The sequence below is a fragment of the Dipodomys spectabilis genome, unplaced genomic scaffold (assembly GCF_019054845.1).
Source record: "Dipodomys spectabilis isolate Male_0828 unplaced genomic scaffold, ASM1905484v1 ptg000179l, whole genome shotgun sequence".
Taxonomy (NCBI): domain Eukaryota; kingdom Metazoa; phylum Chordata; class Mammalia; order Rodentia; family Heteromyidae; genus Dipodomys; species Dipodomys spectabilis.
The window spans coordinates 2954288-2977609 of NW_024870856.1; the positions used below are offsets into that span (position 1 = coordinate 2954288).

The window sequence follows — 23322 nt, forward strand, 5'->3', positions numbered from 1 at the left end:
ATTTTAGTCCTTTAAGACTCATTGAGACGTCTGAATAAGTAATCGATTTTTGTTGTATTATGTCACTAAGTTGAGTACTAATTTGTTACTAAACTACCACGACAAACTGCGAACACAACTTTTCCTGCTGCTCCATCTCCCCGTATAGGTTCAGTCACAAAAAGGATTCACCTTGCTAATTAATCCCTGTTCATCATTCATTCTAACTTTAGACCTTTACTTGCTGGCCTGAATGAAAAGATAGACTCATTTTCAAGGTTACTAGACATGATTAAAAGTTCTGGAAGACCAGCTCAGGGTCCATTTTCTGCATCAATGAATCCTCAATACTTTAGTGCAAGACCTGACACTCAGGAACAAGTGAGCCATGCCTTATGAAATGAATGAGTAGCACACAATTATGCAATGAATTGAAACCTTAGAAGTGTATACAGAAATTAATAAAATGATATCGAAAGTGCTTTCCTAATTGGACAAAAAATGTCTCCAGAATAGAAAAGTATTTTGAAATGTTTCTTTAAAAGCAAGTCATTATTGTATAGATGGATACTAGATATCTAGGTTTCAGGTACTAGACAAAGAAATACTAATGTTCATCCAAAACTCATGGCTACTGTTGGAATGCAATAATTCAATTGTGGATTATCCCACGTTCAACAAAATTCGAAGAACAAAAACATGCCAAAGGCACATGTTCAGCCTTTGGGAAAGAACTAACTTGAAGACTATATTAGACTGTATTGAAACACACACACGTACAGATACAAAACCCTATAATGTTATCCTCAGTGATAACCACTAACGGCATGTGAAATAGGGCTTTTTAGTCTCTTTCTTTTTCATATATAATCCTGGGTGCAGAAAACTTTTCTTCAGATTCTTCTTTTTTTTTGTACGCAGTTTTCCATGCATTCAACACTGTGCTCTACTAAACATATTTTAATGGCTCAATAGGATATGATATTCAGATGTCTCAAGAAATGTTTTTCTAATGTTTTATGTTAGATATGCTTGTATATATGTACACAAATGAAAATCAAACTGTAAAAGTAATTTTATTATTAAATCCAAGGTCAAATTTTATACACAGTTTTAAGATTCTTAGTTCACATACATTAGCATGTCCTTCCTGTAAGGAATATTTAAGGAAGTTGGAGAAGTAGTGACTACTGTATATTTGCATAATTATCATATAGTTTGCATAAGTTGATATTACAAAAAGCATTTCTCTACACAGAATGAGATGAAGGTAACAGACCTCTTATACTTGTAAAATGTGTAATCATATGTTAATGTTAACTAATGAAGGCTCCAGAAATTAGTTTTAATTGCATCTGTTTAAGTTGGTGACTATGTAAAAGGTAAATAAATGAATAACCTCAAAATGCAACTTCTGAATGATTTCTACAGGAAATCCACCCCACCACGTTTCCTGGAGATACAGGAAGTATTGCAGTTGAAGCTGCTATCCTCAAGAGTTGCAAACAAATGCCTAGATCCATTATCTCATCACTTTCTGAGCCATCCCCTTGCCCACCCTCTTGGATATTCCTTTTTAACAGCTCAGAATCTGTCTTCTGGGCAGAAAAAAATGTGGTTTCATAAAGCCTAGATCTGGAAGTCCATCTAACCAATCATAGTTGCTTACAAGAACAAAGGTATACCAGTTATCCCATCTTGGAAGACAGTGATATGTAACCAAAGTTTCTTGGTTATGTTTATAATTAATTTATTTGATTATCTATGTCCACAGGCTGACCCCTTATAGCAAGTACTCAATCATCTCTAAATTATTTACAAATAATATCTAAACTACTTGGAGTTGATTCCTTTTGCCATGCGCACTTTCTTTTATTTATTTATCTATTTATTTCTAATCTTATCTTTAAGTAGTTGTACAAAGGAGTTGCCATCCAACATAGCATACGTGAACATAATGAATCTTGATTGATGCCAGGTGCCAATTCTAAGGTTTTAAACACACAGGATATAAAGAAAACACCTTTTGCAACTGGAGTGCTACTCTCTCCGTGTTTGTGAATCAGTCTAACAACCTTGGGAAGTCAGAGACATCCTGAGGAAGTTAGTTTATCCTCAGGAAGTTAATCCCTAGGCAGAAGAAGTAAACAGATACATTAACCTGAATTTTAAGGTCAGACTATGTCCAGGGCAGTAAAGAGCAAGTGTTTTCAATATCAGATTATTTGTCCTCAAACCTTCACATTTCCTCTTTACTAAGAAGTTGGCTTTTCAGTGAAAAATCTTCCAAATGCCCAGAAGGCAGATTGTGACTGCAGATTGAGGGGTGTTCCAGGCTGTCTCTGAACTCACACATGCCATGGGATCCAATCAGTCCCTAGTTCAAAGAATATGGAGCCCAACCAGGCCAGACAGGGGTCCATGTAGATTTCCCTCATCTGTTCACACCTTGGCTCAGAACACCAAGTCCTCCTGCTGCCCGCCCACCTTCTGCTCACACAGCAGAGACTAAGCCCAGGGTCGGGGCTTCCACCAGTTCCTCCAGCCCTTTCCTCCATACCCACTCCTTTAGTCCTCATTGTCTTTCTACTCCCTCTGACTGGAGCGCTTCTTTATTCCATAGTTGGTGGGGCAGAGTCGACCATATCCTGAGTTACCACTGGACTGTTATTCTGTGTCTGTTTCCTCCACAAATCACTATAGTTTTGGAGTAAGAGGGTATTGCCATGAAATTAAATTCCTTCAGGAAGTCAGAGAGTTAACTGGAATATTGCAAAGATGTTTGTTTAAAATTAATGCGAGTAATGATGACTCTGGGATTCTCACTCGACCTAAATCATGAAGAACCCAAACTTACTTTTGAAAATTCTTTTTTTTTTTTTTGAATGTACACCAGTCCTAGGGCTTGAACTCAGGCCTAAGCTTTTCTCTGAAGGCTAGCACTCTACCATCTGAGCCACAGCTCTACCTCTGGGGTTTTTTTTGGAGGGGTTGGGTTTTTTGTTGTTGTTGTTTAGTTAGAGATAAGAGTTTCATGGACTCTCCTGCCTGGACTGGTTTCAAATTGTAATCCTCAAATCTCAGTCTTCTGAGTAGCTAAGATTATAGGTTTGAGCAATGGGCACCTAGCTTACTTTTGAAAATTCTTTCAGAAGAAAACCAAAGTATGGGGAGAAACTTTCCTTTCTATTACAGGTTTGTGACCCATTACTGACATATTTTGGTGCACCCTATATAAGTGAATTGAGCTTGTACTACATTCTGTAATAAACTCCCATTGAATTAAGTTTCTGAAATTATTGCCCTCCCCCCAAAAAATCTTAGGAATGATTTAACTTTTCATTAGAATTACTTAGCTTTACTTAGATGAGCCAGAACGTTTATGCTTAGAACATATTACTTAATTAGAATTTTTTTTAGCAAAAAGGACTAACTAGGTGGAAGAAATAGAGGAAATTCATATGAGGGTTTTTTTGGAAATGGAATCAGAATATTAAAGATCAAAATTTTCTTTGAGATGGTATTTTAGAACTTTATCATAGATTTCCAGGCTCACATATCAATTGTGTAAAATGTAAAAATGATACATTTTCCACTGCTTAATCTAATCCTGGCATGCAAGTTTGATTTCTTTATTTAATTGAACAAATTATTTAATTTCTTTATTTAATTGAGTAAAACACCAGAGGTGTTTGATGCAGTTTTTGGTACGTTTTTTGTTGTAAAAATGCTGTACAGAGGGGTTACAGTTATATGAGCAAGGTCATGAGTACATTTCCTATTAAGCATTGTTGCCTCCTCATTTGTTTTCCCCCTGCCCTGATGCAGTTTTTCACAGTTACCTAACTGGCCAACAGGCAATAACCTAATACTAATAATACTATCTTGGTTCTGAAGCAGTGACTTGCTAATTGAATTTGAAAAACATGAAATTTCAACACCTAATGCTTTGGAAAGCTTTCATTTGTAATAGAGACATTTTCAGAGATGGTTATGCTTAGAATCTGATTTCTTAAGGCAAAGACAAACCTCTACAGGAACCAGTCATCCCTTTCCCCATACATAGAAGAGAAAACCCTAATGTCACATTACTTATTTACAACCTCCGCTTCTCCTAGAGCTTCACCAGGTGTTCCAATTTGGATATATTTCTTCAGGGTCACTTTCCCTTCCTATTTGAATTTCCTATGTTATATGTTTCGACTACACTTTCTCTTGATTGACATTGGACATGCTGTGAATACAGTATTTTCCACGTGGTGTGGACATTTCCACCTAAAGAGTAACTGCATGGTTCTATTTTAAGCAAAATAGATTGTAGCATTTAGAGCAAATGTCACAAATGATTTTAATAGCAACCTCACGCTAAAGCAAGGGGAGATTAATGGAAAGCCTCAAATTGAACCCTCAGCAGTTCGCCATGACAGCAGCCTGGAATATTGACTTTGTGTTCTAGAACTAAGAATTTAAAGTCGATTCTTAAGTTGTATAAGGATCCATAGACACTATTTTCAATGAAAGACAATTAGGAGCTGGCACTGGAAAAGACACTTTTAGTAACTATCTTCAAAACACACTGATGAAAAGTTATTAAAACAATTCAGAATGAAATTCTTGAGGACTCGTACAGCAGGAAAGGGCATTAGTTGGGTGTGTAGATATGATCCAAGTATGTACCTATGGCAATGTCACAGTGGATCCATGGGTATGAATAGTAAACATGCAATAACAACAAAGAAATTCTCAGTAAACTTTCATGACAATTATAGAAGCTCTGAGAATAGATCTTAGAAATCAGGGCTCATTTCACTCCATTTTTTAGGAAATGGAAAGACTTAGAAAAAATTATATTAAGTGAAGTACGTCAGGCCCAAAGAAACATAGGTCCCATCGTTTCCCTAATTTACAATAACTAGCACATGTGTAGGACAAGCAGAAAAGGCCAAAAGCTATGTACATATGACCAGAGAAGCTGATGTTAGGCGAAATGAACCCAAAGATAGGAACACAAGTGTTTTTTTCCTTTCTTGCTATTGTTTCTAACGTATTTATAATGTACTATGTGATTTTTTTTTTATTTCTTTGGTATGTTCCTCCCCTATGATATAACCCCTATTTTCACTGTATTTGATGTTGGTGCCCTGAATCTTGTATATATATTTTTCTAATTTGAGGAGGGAAAGGGAAAAAACAAAATGCTTAAATAGGGATACAGGTTGATCCATTGTAACAATGAGATGTACAAGACACTATGTTGAAAATGAAACTTTACAACTCCAGGTGGAGGGGAGGGGTTACGGGGTTAGGAATTGGGGAGGTGGGGAGGGAAGGAATGGTAGGGGAAACTCAAAGGAGGGGGAAACAATGCTTGATAGGAAATGTACTCATTACCTTACTCATGTAACTGTAACCCCTCTGTGCAGTATATTATATTTATATATATATATATAATTAATTAAAAAAGAAATCAAGGCTCATGGCCATCTTTGTCAATAACTAACTTCTGTGTTCCTAAAACGAGTATTCCATCTGCTGGGCAGTTAAAAAAATAAAGACTTATTAGGGAATAGAACCCATCTTGTAGGGAAAGCATCATTCATCCCTGTGTGAGTGATTCATGTAAACTTGGTCTGGAAAGGAGAATCAACAAGTAGAGAAAAGATATGAGAAAGGCAAAGTGAATGCAAACAAAGCCATATGTTTGAGCATTTTCAAAATATCTCTATTCTGCACTGGCCTAACTTAAGTACAGAGAGCCCAAAACTATATATATATAAACTGGTGATTTTAGAATCCATGAAACGAATATCAGTAAAACTTCATCACAAATCAACTCATTTTACATGCCTCTAATGAAAGATTTCAAGATCTAACCTTCTTTCCAAATTAAACAAGCAATTTCATATTGCAGTCTTAAATAAGCCAATGAAAACACTATTGCAAAATGACAGCCTGGCTCAAAGACAGTGTCTTCCAAGGTAACAAGAACCCTTCACCTTTTCTCCTACCAGAAGTCACTATCTATTTGGATTCAACAACCTTTCCGAAGCTTCTCCACATAACCTGTGGGCTCAGTCAAAATAGACAGAAGTCAAGGGAACAAAAAAAGAAAAGTAAATACCTTTGTGTACACAAAATACTAGCTTTTGATGAGGCTGTATTTGTTCTCATTTGCTTAGTTCTCACCCAAACAATATTACATCAAACTCCTGCTTGAGTAGTTACTAGGTGTTTAGTCTTGACGGGTGCGGGGGGGGGGGGGGTTTGGCGGGGGGGATCTCTTCACTTTGCTGTGGCCTGGCTATTTCTTTGTAACATGAATGTATCAGATCAAATCAGAAAACTGGCAAGGCTTTTTGAACCTCCTAAGTCCTGTGACTCCATAGCTGTCTGGTTTGATAGCCAGTGTTTAGAAAGCAGCTCTCGATTGTGCTGCCAGGGTGTCAGTATCTGAACTTGAATGTGTTTACAGAGCAGCTGGATGATGCTAACACTTCATCAGCTACTTAATTCTGACCTCCGAAGTAACTGCTCCATGGAAGGCGGAGCTGTTGAGATGTCACACTTAAAGCCACTTTCTGCTACCCTTTTGTCCTAAGAAAAGAAGTCAAAGCCCAGCTTGCTGCTTCTAAGAAGTGTCTGCATGTTCTAGTCCAATGCAACAGCCTGCAACTGATTCACTCCATGCTGGTGGCAACCTTCTCCACACGCATGCATTAGATGTGACCTTCACTGCTGAAAGTCAATGGGAATTCCTTGCAGAACACCCCAGGGATTAAGAAAAAAAGAAGACTAAAACAATGTGGAGGAGAAAGAATAGCAACACAACTGGAAAGAATTACGCTGTGTCTTACAATGTTGGAATGCAGATTATGCTGAGGGAGGTAGGGGGAAGGGAAACCAGAAAAATTTCAAAAAAAAATGGAAAAATGTCCAGCTTTCTACACATGAACCCAAACCCCCTATAGTGTCAAGAAAGCAGAAACTTAAACTGTCACAAGAAATACAATGGGCTGTAAAGAAATCCTATACCACTTATCAGGAGAAAAAGCCTTGCTGGATACCAATTCCTTAAAAAGGGGTATGGCTTTAGAGCTGCAAAAACAAGATGCACAAACTTTTCTGTGAGACTGTGTTAGTAAGTCACAGGTGCCATTCTCAGGGGGGAAATTTACAATTTTTTCATCCTCATCATGGAAAATTCCCACACTACTTCAAAGTGTTGCAACCCAGCTAGTACAGGTAAGATCATGGTTTTCAAAAGCTGCAGAAAAATGCAGTGTTGTCCTTCACAATATATATTATTTTTAGAAATCACCATCACTCAGACCTTCAAGCTAAGGATTCTATGTATCTCCCTCACAGGCAGCATGAGATCAGAGGTGAAAAACCAAGACAGGATAAAAGGGCTAAAGAAAATCACTTTAATAAATCCACCAGAAATCAATGGGAAAATCAGTTTCCACTCTGCTGGTCCTTTCTTATGATCAAAGTTTAAACATAGTTCTTAAAAAGAGTGCAAAGGGACCCAAGGGTGCATTTTTATGTGTGCTCCTATGCAGTTTGCATGAAAAAGAAGGGATTCTCTGGACATTGAGATTCACGCTTTTAATCCTTGCTACTCAAGAAGCTGAGAACTAAGATCACAGTTCAAAGCCAGCCTGGGCAGGAAAAGTCCCTTGAGTCTCTTATCTCCAATTAACCACCAAAAAAGCCAGAAGTGAAGCTGTGGCTCAACATGGTAGAGTAAAAAGGCTAAAGGATACCGCCCAGGGCAGTTCAAGCCCCAGAACCAGCACCATAATTTTTTTTTTAAACTCAGGGATTGCTTTTTTTCTTCTTTTCCAGAGTAATTATCATTAACTTGGGTGCTAGAACACCTAAAATCTGAGCTGAAGCCAGACAGATAGCGCATACCTATAATCTTAGCTAGTTGGAAGGGAAAGATAGAATCATGGATCAAAACCAGCCTGGGCAAAGAAAAGTTCACAAGTCCCTATCTTAACAGAAAAGTCTGGGTATAGTACATGCACTGTCACCCTATCTATAAAAGAAGCATAAATCCTAAATAAGTGATCATGGTCTAGACTAGCCTAGGCTAAAATGAACAGAAACAAAATATGAACAGAGAAAATGACTGCGGCATGGCTCAAGCAGTAGAGCACCTAACTAATGAATACAAAGTCCTGAGCTCAAACCTTAGTAGCACTAAAAACAAAACAACAAACATTTGAGCAGTAAGATTTGAGACTATCAGAAGAAAACCCAAAACTGAGTTATTGCTTGTGACTTTCAGAACATCTTCATCTTGAGAAAAAGCACAACACACAGGTAAGCGCTAGGCAGGTACCATACACCAGACCAGGTTATAAAATTACCAAGCTCGTGATAAAATTTGGCTAAATCCCTTAAATGGGTTTTCTTTTGAGACAGGATCTCACTGCATAGCTAATGTTGCCTTGGGAACCCTAATTCTCCTGTTTCAGTATTTCAACTGCTGGAATTACAGAGGTATGCACAATGCCTGGTTAAAAAAATGGTATCTGTGGAGACACCAGTCCATGGAGATACCACTTACTGGATAAAATTGGCGTGGCCTGCTATCTTTCATCTGGAACACCAGCCTAGAAAAACCACCTGTGCAGCAAACCACCCTGAAACACACTTTGCTGTAAATAAGACTGACCCATGGTGGCTTTTTAATAATTAACATATTCATTGATTCAAAATCTACAACCTGGATTCATATTCAAGACTAGCTAAAGTTAGCCCAGCCTTTTGAACTATTTAGTGATGTAAGGAAATGGATGATGTCTTTCAGAGGATTGAGGCTCTTCCTTCGAAGGGAGATCAGGAAAGAAATCCCAGTCTCATTAATGAATGTCCAGTTGGCAAACACTTGATTTCATACGAACACCACAATTTCCTGTTTTGCTTTCCTACTTCTTCCCGTAGGATGACAGGAAATATGTCATGGCAAAATGTGTCAAACATTGGCTGGTCTTCACCTCCTTCCAAATAAAAAAGGCAAAAGAAAACGAAAACTTAACGTTCCTATGGATTTTATTTTGAAGCACAAAGAGCATAAATATGTATAATAACATATAAACAAAAACAGCATCATATGCATATATTCACAAATGTATTAACTAAAGTAGGGTATATTCAGGAGAGGATTCAATGGCTGTAACTCCTTTGAACAATGACAGTTTAACAAAATGAATACCAGGGAACTGGAACATATGTTTATGTTGTCAGGAGTAGGTGAGGTCAAGGGGAGGAGGTAGAGGAAGGAAGAGAGAGAAAGTGGGAAAATGCAGTTGTATTATTCAATGTACATATGTGAAAACGGAACTAGGAAAATTGAGGGGAAAGGTAGGGGTGGGGAGAGATGGGGGAGCATCGTGAAAGAGGTGACCTTAATGAAGAGCATCATGCTCACAAATGGATGCTGAATGGAAACCCCTTTGTACAACTACTTAAAGATAAATTTAAAAAATTAGATAAATATGCCCTGTTGTCACTGTATTTGATTTTGGTATCCTGAAACAAAATGCTGAGACAAGGACACAGGATGACCCATTGCAACAATGAGACTCACAAGACACTATGTTAGAAATGATCTTTACAACTTTGGATGTGGAGGTGGAGGGGGGAAGGGAAGGAGGGGAGGAGGGAAGGCATAGTAGGAAAAAAACAAAGGAGGGGGTAACTGCTCAACAAGAAACTGATGAAACTGATGTAACTGTAACCCCTCTGTACAACATCTTTACAATAAAATAATTTTTAAACTAAATAAATAAAAATAAATGCTTTACTTTCATATTTATTTATTTTATGCTGGTCCTGTGGCTTAAGCTCAGGCCCTGGCCACTGTCCCTGAGCTTTTGTGCTCAAGGCTAGTCCTCTACCACTTTGAACCACAGTGCCATGTCTGGTTTTCTGGTAGCTAATTAGAGATAAGAATCTCACAGACCTTCTTGCCTGGGCTGGCTTTGAACCAAGATCCTCAGATCTTAGCCTCCTGAATAGTTAGAATTACAGGCATGAGCCACTAGTGCCCAGCAAGACTTATTTTTAAATGCATGAAATCCCTTAGTCCCTTTCTCCAATGTCTGCAACAAAACTCACATAGAACTGTGTTTTTTATTTTTGCTAAAGAGGAAAAAAATAACAAAGGAAATTTAAATAAAAGGACCAAATATCTAAAATCTATTAACCAGATTTGCGTATTACAGTAACTGAATTTCAACAATGGTCGAATGCCCATATTTATAATAGCAGGCAGACAAATAAACTATAGTGCTACCTGGTGTCTCCCTGCACTGAGGAGAAAACACCAATATATTGGTTACATACAATGCCAAGGCTTGAAAGACAAGAGAGTATGACCCAGTTTTAAGAGCTATGTTAGTATGGGGATGATTATCACCGAGAAGGTAGCTTTGGGCTCTCTGAAACCAGTCAAAAGGACACAGAGAAACTCCACCAGCAGGGGTGGAGTTCATCATCTCTCATATATGGATTATTACACATACAAAGAGAAACCACAGACCTCCACAGGCCATCATTATCCCACAAGTATGCTTCCAAATCTGAGGAGCAGCAGAAATGAAGGCTCAGAAACAAAACCGGGCACTTTTCATTCTGCAATATCCTGTGCACATCAGGAAAGATGTCATGAAAATCTGCTGACATGTCAAAATATGTCCAAATGACACTCAAGTGTATGCTGAACCTTCATTGCACAATTCATTTAGAAAGAATTCTTTCATCATGTTTAGCAAGAAAGTAAAATCATTGGGTCAATTTCAACACCAACTTTCCACAAAATAACTACCAGAGCAACACTGACTCAATCCTCACACAAAAGAACCAAGACCTTCTACCGACTAGAAAGCAGATGAATTCCAGCATGCATTGGTACAAATAGGTCAAATTCTTCATCAAGAATACCAACAAGACCAATCTCGGTACCAAAAGGATGTTTTTCTACTTCTTCTTTAAGTAATCAAGCAAATCTCCTTTGTTACTCCCAACGATTGGCACCAGTCTGAATTTAGATGCAACCATGCAAGCCCTGGGCAGGACCTCCAATGTTCTAGCCTGTGATTATATAATCATGTTTTCCATACTGAAAAACAGCATGGGATATCAGAAAGCTTCCCTTAAGTCAGCCGATCACATCTTCATAAAGGATTCGCATTTGCCTTAAAATCCAGACACATAAACTCCCTTGCATCCACTTTAATGGACAGTAACAACAGCACAACTGAAAAGAAACTTAGCAAATCCTTCGCCTTCTCCTCTTTAATCATCTCATATGCTCTTGCTCAGCAGAAGAGAACCCAAACTCCCACATTTTCTTTGTCTTCCAAAAAGAGCCAGCCTTGTGAAAGGAGGAGAGAATGAAAACCAGATGCGCACCTTCACTGGTAGCCACATTCTTCTGGGCTTTGGTTGGCGTGTGATCTGTACTTGAACTCACGTCGGATGAGATGCTTGAGCTGCCTTTGCCTGGAGAAAACAGGAATGAGCAACTTGTGAGTGCTGTAATTTCGGAACTGCCCCGTGTCTTCCCCACAGCCCCACACTGAGCCACATCATTTGTTTTCGAGAACGAAGCTACCATATCAAGAATGAACTTTATTAAAGGCTTTTGCTTTATGTATTAAATATCTTTGGGGAACTATCTGACCCAAATTAAAGCAGAACTAAAGCCCTCTCATAATATGTCTTGACTATAAACTCAGGCAAGATTATCAAACATGGTCAGTTATGATCACGTAATCTTACTTTGGCATCCACGTGAATCAGAATGTACGTGTAGGGAACACATCTACTGCATTAGTTTTTATTTGCAACTATAAACTATACATTTCTCAGTAAAAAGAAATAAGCAAATCTAAGGAGGCATTATCTGGGGAGAAAGAACCTGCTGTTTTCACACAGATGCATTGCTTTAAAAACAAATGCTATGTTTTAACAGGTCCTTAAAAAAATACAGTTCAATTTTCTAGTACAAGATTTCTCAGCTGGGGAGGATTGTCCCATCCAAGGGGACACGGGGCAATGGCTTTTTCGGTTTTGCTTGTCACTGGGCAAGAACACTACTGACACCTCTGTGAGGGCCAAGGATGCATTTCACCATCTGAGAATGCAAAGTAGAGTTCACCAATGAGAGAAGAGTGAGCCAGCTCAAGGGCCAGAGGTTGAGGAGTCCTGGCCTAAGTATCATCCCTCAAGGCAGGGATGAGTTTCTACACCTCTAGCTTTTAATATAATCACTACATAATCATGGATAATCACGTACATTAAAAGTGACAAACCTTCTCCAAATGCCACAGAAAGGAACGGAATTCGAAGACCTCCCTATATGACCCATGTTCTTGCGTCACCTGTTCCATCTTTGTGTGGGAAGAGCCTGTGGTTGCCTTGAACTGATACCATGTGGCAAAGGGGAGGGCATTTGGCAGATGTGATTGAACTTTTTAAGAAGCAATTATATATATATATATATATATATATGTGTGTGTGTGTATGTATGTATATATATGTGTGTGTGTGTATATATATATATATATATATATAGGCCACATTTTCTTGATCCATTCATCTACTGAGGGGCACTGGGTTAGTTCCATATCTTAGCTGTGGTGAATAATGCTGCAATATGCTTCCATCAGAAAGAATGACATTGCCCCATTTGTAAGGAAATAGAAAGACTTGGAAAAAATTATAGTAAGCGAAGTAAGCCAGACTCCAAAAAAACATAGGCTGCATGGTTTCCTTCATTTGTAATAATTAAATATGTCTAGATATTCTTAGCAGAGGATTGCAATAACTCAATAGCTATGAACATATGAACATATAAAATGATGCTTATTAAAATGAACTCCAAGAAATGGAAACAAGAAGGTTTTTTAGTGTATTCTTTGCAGTTATTTCTTTTTTCATTCTTTTTTTTCCTCCTTTGGTTTATTCATGTTATCATTTTTAAATTTCTGGACCCTTTGTTTTGTATACAAGTTTATCTGATTTGGGGATGGGAAGGGGAATCACAGAAATGCAGGGGAAAAGGGTGAACGGTGAGCCAATGCAACAGTCATACTTACTGGACACTATGCTGGAAATGAACTTTACAACTTCAAGAGGAGGTTAGTGGAGGGAGGAAGTAGGAGAAAATGAGGGAGGGTTAATACTGTTCAAAAAGAAATGTCCTCGATTCTGGTGCCCTGCATCTTGTATATACATTTTTCTAATTTGGGGAGGGAAAGTAAAATAACAAAATGCTGAAAGAAGGATAAAGGATGAACCATTGTAACAATGAGCTGTATAAGACACTGTGTTGAAAATGCACTTTACAACTTTGTGGGGGTTGAGGGGGAGGAGATGGAGGAGTTGGGAAGGTGGGGAGAAAAGGATGGTAGGGGAAATTAAAAGGAGGGTGTAACAATGCTCGATAGGAAATGGACTTGATACCTTGATCATGTACCTGTAATCCCTCTGTACAGTATCTTTACAAAAAATACATATTAAAAAAAGAAATGTATTCATTTTCTTAATTACTTAACTATAACCCTTCCATATATCACCCTTTACAATAATTTTTTTAATGAAGCAATTGTAATTAATCCAAAAGGAGATTTCCCTAGGTGGCCTTGTCCTAATTGGGCAAGTGCTTGGATTTTAGTGTCTAGAGAAGATATACCCTTGAAGCTCAAAGCTCCATGCACACTACTGGTAGACAGACATGAGTCCTGATAACTATGTTAGCTGGGAAGAGGACCCAAGAACTGGAAGAAAGAAAAGGAAGGTGAGGGGAAAGAGGGAGGGGAGATGGAAGGAGAAGGGAAGGGAGAGGGAAGAGAAAAGTTGGGGATGGGGGAAGGGAGAGAAGGGAAGGAGGAGGGGGAGGAGAAGGGGAGGGAGAACAGCTCTGGTGCTTTCTAGAGCTTTTTGACATCCTGAACAAAAGACCCAGTAAATCCATGCCCAGAATTGTGACCCAAGGAACCCTTTAAAATAAATATACCTCATATCATGCTGCTCAGGTACGGTAAATTTATGCAGCAATAGAAAATTAATGCCAGCACCATGTTAGTGTATCAAGAATTCATTTTTTTAATCCACACATTTTGATCAAAACTCTTACATTCTGCCGAGAAATGGTTTACCAATAGTATCCCCTAACCAACGGTAAGCACAATCGACTGAATGTTTACATTCCCCAAATTCATATGCTGAAATGCTAACCAAGAAGGATGTGGCATTTGGGAGAAGGAGGCCCTTTGGAAGGCAACTAATTCATGAAGGTGGATCCCTCAACACTGGGATTAGTGCCCTTAGAAGAGCTCCCTGTCCTCTCCAGCCAGCCAAGGACACAGAAGCAGCTGTGCCTGACCCAAGAAGAAGGTCTCTGGCAAACAGCCACCGTTCTGGAACCCAGATCTTAGGTTTTCCAATCTCCACAACCTTGAGGAATAAGTGTCTGTTGCATATGAGTTACTGGGTTATAAAAGTTGATTATAGCAGCTTACAAAGACAAAGACAGTACACAAGCCCACCAGTTAAGGCAGAGCGACCCTAAAGACTAAATTCATACTGAGTAGAAAAGCACAAAGTGGGGATTTAAAGAGCTTCAGGATTCTACTTGCTCATGTTGAAAATCATGGAACAACTCTCTTGAGTAACCTCATTAGAGGAAGGAAGGAAAATGGTTGATGGTTTTCTTCTCCCATTGTCCTCACTGTGACTTTTAGCTCTGGGACAAGTGTATTATTTACTTTGTCTCTATCCATTACATTGGCCCTTAGCATGTGATTAACCAGCCTCTGGGGCCTGATCTTTTGTGGTCTACGTTTAGAGATAGACACAAAACACAGGGTTTTGGGTTGGACAGATGTCCTCCTGGTTTCTGGTTACAGTTTCCCTTGTTTTTGCCAGGCTCTGAGGCCACATCTGGCAAGGGAGGTGGATGGACTAACTAGTTCCTAATGGTTCACAAAGCCTATGATTTATAAAGCTATTACTTACTCTTCTAAGCTGGGTAATGAGAACACTTCCCCCCACCAAAAGAAAACATTATTGAGCACCACCAATATACAGACTTAAATTATTTTAATTATATTATTGCTTGGTGATATACAAATGGAACACTATAAATTCATTCCATGTGCTCTATTTCTAATTCAACCAGAAAACCAAAACAAAATAAGAAACCAGTCACAAAGCAGTAAAACACGTAACATTTAAATTAGCAGCACTAATTTAACATGATAGATGATGTTATTTTGCTGAGATTAACTTGCTTTTCAAACTTCAATGTAATACTGGCTGATAAAGCCCATGTTCTTTTGGTTTGGGCATGCCTGTCCTACACTGGGCTATGTAGGAACCCAACCTGCCCATCCTTTTCCTCCACTCTTCTCTGGGGGACTGCCTCTGTTACAGCCAAGTGATACATCAAGCAGGATGTCATTTTAGTCTCATTATTTCATTAGCATTTTTAAGTTTAGTCTTCTAGAACCATTCATGCAGATCCCTTCCTTAGAAAACAAGACACTTGGACACTGAACTCTTATAGCAAGCCTCTGTTATAAGTAAAATTACTATATAATGAATACAATGGAATCCCATGCTTCCATCAGAAAGAATGATATCACCCTATTTGTTAGGAAATGGAAAGACTTGGGAAAAATTGCATTAAGGGATTACATTTACATTTCTTGTCTAACTTGTTACCCCTTCCCTCAATTTTCTCCCTCTTTCCCTCTCCCTCATCCCTCCAAGTGATACAGATCATTTCCAACATATTGTTCTTTTAAGTATCACTGTTTCATAGGTATAATTTTTAACTGACACATAATGACCACATATATTTATCGGTTAGTTTGATGTTTGAATATACCATAGGTCAGGATAACTAGAATAGTTATCACCTTAAACATTGTGTGTGTGTGTGTGTGTGTGTGTGTTTGTGTTAGGACTATTCATTTTAATATTATCACCAAAAGCCACACATAGCCACAAGAAAGGATGAGATTGGATGGATAATAATTCCAGGCAAATCCTGGGAAATAGTTTCCAAGACCTCTTCTAAGACAATATCTGGGTGAAATGATGTATGCCTGTCATCCTGGGTCCTGTAAGGAAGCTAAAATAGGAGGATGCAAGTCTGGGCACATCCCCAGGCAAAAAGTGAGACTTCATCCCAATATAACCAGTGCACAATAAAAAAGAGATAGAGCATCCAGACACCCATGGCTCGTAATCCTGGCTACTCAGGAGGTTGAGATCTGAGGATCATAGTTCAAAGCCAACCCAGGCAGGAAAATCTGTGAGACTCTTATCTCCAATAAACCACTCACAAAACCAGAAGTGGCACTATGGCTCAAGTGGTAGATTGCTAACCTTGAGCTGAAGAGCTAAGGGACAGTGCCCAGGCCCAGAGTTCAAGCACCACAACTGAGATACACACACACACACACACACACACACACACACATACACACACACACACACAGGAGATGGAGGCACAGTCAATGATAGAGTGGCTGTGTAGCAAGCATGAGGTTCTAAGGTTCAAACTCTATTACAAAATAAAATAAATATATAAATAAATAGATTATTGTCAAATTAAAAGCACAAAATAAAACAATAAATTAACAAGTTTCAGAGGAATTTCTCAAACATACCTGAGAACAGGTACATGTACATCCTTTAGTAAGCCACAAATTCCAGAGTAAGAAATGCTGGTCTATTGTGCACAGATTAAAGGTGAGGATGTGATATCATTGACATTATTCCTTAGGTAACACTAAATGCATGTGATGGGTTGTGAACACTAATACTTAGTAAACATTAGTAAATCTTCACTTTGCATTGTGTACATCTGAATCTTTTCCCATTATTACTTCCCAAGAAAATTTCCTAGATTTTTTGCATGTTTTTTTATTGTAAAAATGCTGTACAGAGGGGTTAGTTACATGAGCAAGGTAATGAGTACATTTCTTATTGAGCATTGTTGCCTCCTCCTTTTTTTCCCCCTACCATCCCTTCCCTCCTCCTCCTCCCTTGCTGAAGTTGTAAAGTTCATTTTCAACATAGTGCTTTGTACATCTCATTGTTACAATGGGTCAACCTTTTTTGGGGGGGGTCCAGTCGTGGGGCCTGAACTCTGGGCCTAAGCGCTGTCCCTCAGCTCTTCAGCTCAAGGTTAGCGCTCTACCACTTGAGCCACAGCGCCACTTCTGACTTTTTTTCTTTTTGCTTATGTGGTGCTGGGGAATCGAACCCAGGGCCTCAGGCATGCAAGGCAAGCACTCTACCACGGAGCCACCTTCCCAGCCCAATGGGTCAACCTTGTTTAAGCATTTTGTTTTTTCCCTTCCCCTCCCCAAATTAGAGAAGTGTATATATAAGATGCAGGACATTGACATCAAATACAGTGAAAACAGGGGTTATGTACATATGACCATATAAGATGATGTTAAGCGAAATGAACCCCAATATAGGGACACAAATATCTTTTTTCTTTCTTTGTATTGTTTCTAACCTTTTTTTTGTTGTTGTTGTTGGTCGAGGGACTTGAACTCTGGGCCTGGACTCTGTCCCTGTGCTCTTCAGCTCAAGGCGAGCACTCTACTGCTTGAGCCACAGCACCATTTCTGGTTTTCTATGGTTTATTGGAGATAAAAGTCTCATGGTCTTTCCTGCCCGGGCTGGCTTTGAACCGAGATCCTCAGATTTCAGCCTCCTGAGTAGCTAGAATTACAGGCATGAACCACCGGCACCCAGCCCGTTTCTAACCTATTTTTAATGTACCATGTGATTCTTTTGTTGCTTTGTATGTTCCTCCCCCATGGTATAACCCCTATCTTCCTAGATTTTTTTTAACCTAATGCTCACCAGTAAAATTGTAGCATCAAGCTCTGCTGGCATTTGCTGTGTGGTTTTCTCTGCATTATGTCTGAGGGTAACAGTTACCTTTTGACTCCTCAAACACCAATTTTTATCCCCTAGGGGGCAATATCGCCGTCCCTGAGAGTGTGTGGCCTTGGATGAAGTAAAAACATTTGAAAAATGCCTGAGCATAAACTGTATTGATTAAAAAGAACAAAGTTGAAAAACTGCAAAAGAGTCAATACATAACCTAAAATGAAGGTAAGGGAAAGGGTGGTTTGGAAGGGGCGGTGAGACAATGATCAGGATGCACTGTGTTTTAGAAACTGCTTCAGTGAATGGCAACTCCTTTGTACAACTACTTAAAGACAATGAAAATATTTTTTAATCGAACAAAGTAATATAAAGATGAGTAGAGTAGATTCTTGTTGGATGAGGTAATTGTATATATTTATTTTTTTTTTGGGGGGTCCGGTTGTGGGGCCTGAACTCTGGGCCTGGGCACTGTCCCTCAGCTCTTCAGCTCAAGGCTAGTGCTCTACCACTTGAGCCACAGCGCCACTTCCGGCTTTTTTTTCTTTTTGCTTATATGGTGCTGAGGAATCAAACCCAGGGCCTCAGGCATGCAAGGCAAGCGCTCTACCACTGAGCCAACTTCCCAGGTAATTATATTTGATAAAGTTACCCAATGTTGAATTAGTGAATATTGAATCGTTGCTCTGAAAACAAATACAGGCTAGATTTCCATGAAACTCTGGATGCATTTTCTTCACCAATCAATACACAGCCTTGTTTATGTGTTTCTCTTCAAAGACACCCTACTGAATATGTAAACAGTTTTGATTAATTAACATTGAACTCAAGGCCAACAGCACAACAACGTATATCTAAATGCAGCATCTAAAACATATAAGGGACATCACAGCATCATTGCTTTTAGCAACACGAGTGAACAAAGTATTAAGTATTGAACACAAACGTCAAAGTAAGGGAAATCTAATCCACCAGGGTTGGTAAATGTTATCTATAAAGTGGTTAAGATATATGTATTTAATTCTAAATCACATGGAGGAGAATGCTGTCAGCTGATCAATCATTTTAGTCACCTAAGATACACTATAAACCCTGGGATATTAGCAGAATGTATTGATCTTTTATTCCAAAGTTTTCACCTCTCTTCCCTCAGCTGTGCATGAACGGCAAACGCCACAAGTACTAATTTGCATGATGACAAGCCAACTTGAGCAAGTAGGAAAAATCTGAGAATGCATACTATGCCAATAATGAAGACTGATCAAATATAATGTCATGTCTGAAATGCAATCCTGCAGGTTGTAACCAGTTTAGGCAGACTGGAAATGGGGTAGGTAGGATCTAGAGCCAATAAGCCTGGGTTTCAAGCAAAAAAGTTGACTAGACATAATCTTCAAAACAACCAGCCAGTAAGCCAGCATAAAGGCATGGCTGAAGTGGTAGAGTACCACCTTGGCAAGGTTGAGCCCTGAATTCAAACCTCAGTATGGCTTAAAATAACAGCCTAGTCTTTTACCTACTTCTTTTTCTAGACGAGCAAATAAGTTAAACCCTCTCGATTTAGTTTCTTTAATTTCCTCCTCTGGAAGGGAGGGGGGATGGGTGGGAGTATGTGATAGGGTCAAGGCAGGCATCTCAGAAATACTCAGCATCTTACAAGTTCATAATCCGGATGCTATTAATAGTTTTTGCGTTGCTCCTGGACTCATACACATCTCTGCAGTGAGTTCAAGAGGAAAAGGAACGGTGGGAAGGGTTGTTCTGAGAAGAAATGCACAGAAAGAACTTATAGGGGGGAATAGGAACATTCAGCCCCTAAGATCCAAAATGTGAAGTCTACGTGATGAAAACATTCTTCAAGACAAGTGTCTCTGGCAAAGGAACAGTCTACATGTCTCCATTTCTTCATTAAATCAAAGCCAGATGTCATGGAGCTAAGGGGGAGGGGGTGTGGAGAAGAGGCCAGAGAAACCCACCCTGAGGGGCTGCTGAAAAGATTAGAAGAAGCCAAGGAATAGACAAGGGTCACCAGAGGAGAGACTGCTGTCAGGATCCAGTGGGAGGCAGACAAACCTGTGCAGATGTTTCTACCAAGAAGAAACAATCATGTGGTGGTTTAATGTCTATCTAAGGTCCCTTGATATAGTTAAGGCTTTATTCAGCTTCAACTGAGCATCCCTTTGATGGACTACCATGTCTATTATGCTATAACCTCTGTGTTACCAAGGTTTCCACTTGGTTTTGAGAAGCACGTGGAAAGCTAATGCCTTGGACTCCACACCAGCTAAGAAGTAAGACCTGGGCTTCCGCACGAGCTGTGCTGAGAACCCTGCATGCAGTATGAAGAGTACTCAGCTGATGGCCACATAAACACGGGCTGAGCCCATGTTAGCATTCTGCTGAGAATCCCACCTTGGCTGCCTGCTCCTGCACTTGGCATGATAGGGCATTTGAGTGTCACAGTGTTTATAATGGCACTTACTCTGGGGTCAGAGCTGAGCTGAGACCCCACCATCACCTCCAACCCACAGGTGAACACATGGGCAAGTCACATTTGGTCTTTCCTTGTCTGCACCCTAGCGATGAAAATCTCTTCCACCTTTCTGCAAGTGGCATCATGGTGCGTGTGCACTGATGTCATATCATAGGGGTGCACTGATCACATTTATGATTTATTTTAAAGACATGGTGTACATAATAATTGGGGCTGGTAAGTTTGTATGGGATTGGCCAGCAAGGGGGAAACTAAGGCAGAAGCTGATAATGTAACCTTGGGCACAATTTCTTTTTGTTTGTCCAATAAATCTTAGTTTTCTGTGTTTGTTTAAGGCTCTGCATCGTGAGTGGTACTAATCAGATTATTATTGAAGGTAATCTCTCTTATTTAAGGTAAATTAATTATAGATGTTAACCACCTCTACTTCATGCCTTCAACGCTTCACAAATATGCCGGAATAGAGCTTGACTAAACAACTGGGTAGGGCAGGCTGGTCAACTGCACACGTGACACATCCCTCACTGCTACAGATCTTCATGAGCTGGAATATCATTTGTCACCAGCTGCCACCACCATGCAATGTGCCTGGAAGAAGAGAGCTCAATCTCGGGGCCTCAAAGTCTCCATCCTTAAAACAGAAAAAGGACAAGCAAAAGGCAACTACCTACCTCCCTTTTTCTTCCAGAAATGGGAGGAACAGTGAGACAGGCTATGTCGAGCATTGGGTGACACCAAGGGCCCATGAGAGCGCAGGCTGAAAGTTAATGGCATTGACTAATTTATCACAGTTAAATTGGGATCAGGGAAGAGGAAATGAAATTAAAAACAATAATTCTCTTGCTACTACATATAAGAGGAGAGAGAGAGAGAGAGAGAGAGAGAGAGATTCACATGTACCTTATAGCTCCCCCAGAGATCTTTTTAATATGAACAAGATTGACAACTCTACTCTATATTGGTTTTATCCACATTGAAGTTCTTTATTTGACCAGTGGCTACTATAATTTTTATCATGTGCTATTAGGACATCACAACTATGATTTGATAAAGAAACAAGTTATTAGTTTTACTTAATTTCCTTCCAAGAGGACTAAATGACCCAATGAGAACAACTGAACAATTAGATATTGAGTACAAATAAAGATCAAAGCAAGGGAAGCATAATCCACTGAGGTTGACAAATGGCATGTGTTAGATGGCTAACTGTGTATGAATAAATTACAAATCACACTATAGCTGGTGGTGCATTCATCTTAGTTAGTTACTGGATGTAGTCTCTTAGCCCAGGAAGGTTTGTAGAAGAATGTTCTGGTCCTTTTTCCCGATCAAGCATCCACTTTGGACTTTCTGTCTGTTAGAGTGTGCCATATTTTTCTCCATGAATGAAGACAGAATTTTACTAAGTATTTTAACCATATGCAAATGTAAAAGTAGCTTTCTCCTTAGTTTTCTCCTAAGTGTGCTAAAGGGAGTCATAGAGAGAAGAAAAATTAATATATAACCAAAGTAAATCGAAAGAGTCCTCTGGTTCCTCACTTTCTTAAGAGGCTTAGAAAATTCTGCCTAAATTGATTTATGAATTCCAGACTGTATCACAGGGATTAGAGCTGCAGACTTCTAACCTGTGCATCCACAGTGGTGACCTCACCTCTACATTTCCTGTTCTCTCCAATAACGTGTTTCCAAGCTGTTGCTGGTGGACCCAGGGAACCTGATTTGATATTAAATGTCCACATTAAACACACACACACACACACACACACACACACACAACACGAAAAGAAAGATTGTTCAGATTGTTCTCAGCATCACAGAATTAGATCAAGGGAGAACTGGGTGAATTGACTTTATTGTCATTTTCCTGATTGCTATCTTCAGATAGTCTGTTCCTTTGATCCAAAGTCTAAATATCTGTACATACAGACTCATATTCGTTATCTCAAAGAATCATTCAGTTTAATCCCTGGCCAGGTGCATATTAACTTGTGGAACAAAATTACATACAGACTGTAAAAACATATTGGGTCTTTAAGTCCAAAGGGGACCATGGAATAGATGGTTTCTGCAACCTTAGCAGCCTTGTTGTCGAGCACAAAACCTAGAATAATGGCATTAATGCATATTATGCAAACTTTAACTATTTAACTTGATGGTGGGGACAGAAAAGGGGAAATGGGGAAGAATGATGGAGGGGTTTACACTGATCAAGCTGTACTGTACCCATAACCTGACTTATGGAATTGCAACTTATAGTACTTAGTAATAATAAATAAATTTAAAAGAAATAAGGAATCTGAGTTTCTCTGTGATGCTACCTTCATGGTCCCACGGATCCCCACTCCCCTTGGGGCCAGTTCTCCCTAAAACTTCACCCCAGCCCTTTCTAAAAGTGCACATTGCCCCTGGTGAGACTGCTCAATTTTGCAACTAACAACGTCCTCATTTTGCGACAGTTGGACCCCAGACCCCTCTCTGTGTGCCCTTCCAAGTCTGCTCAGTGGTACTTGTAGCCCTCCCTCTGCATCCATGATGAATATCTATTGATGCCTGTCTCCTCTCTTTCCTTTCCTCTTCTTGGTCTCTCCTAACAGTCAGCTTCACTTCATTTTTTTTTCTTTCTTTTCTTCCCCCACACTTTCTATTGTTTGCTTTATGCTGCAAAAATCAGGAGCAAAGATTGAGAAGGAACCGGGAATGGAAGGAAATGAAGCATAGAGGAACCAACCATTCTGGTTATGCTTTTTCTCTTGCTGACTACCTGATATCCAATGTTCCAAATCACCTAAGACAGAGGCTCAGGGCGACTGACCAAGACGTACACAGAGTTCTCCCAGGACAGAAAGAAACACATGTAGGGCTGAGGCAGCATCTCCTGGAAGACATTCAAAACTGTCTGGGCCCCAGAGTAG

At 39.4% G+C, this 23322-nt stretch overlaps 1 protein-coding gene across 1 annotated transcript in view; it reads right to left on the minus strand.

The window, feature by feature from the left end:
* The window catches only part of Fbxl7 (F-box and leucine rich repeat protein 7), a 354587-nt gene that overhangs the window by 241735 nt on the left and 89530 nt on the right, over positions 1 to 23322 (minus strand). Inside the window, exon 2 of the mRNA XM_042695209.1 lies at positions 11407 to 11496. Within this exon, the coding sequence (XP_042551143.1) occupies positions 11407 to 11496 (90 nt within the window). The remainder of the gene's footprint in view (positions 1 to 11406; positions 11497 to 23322) is intronic.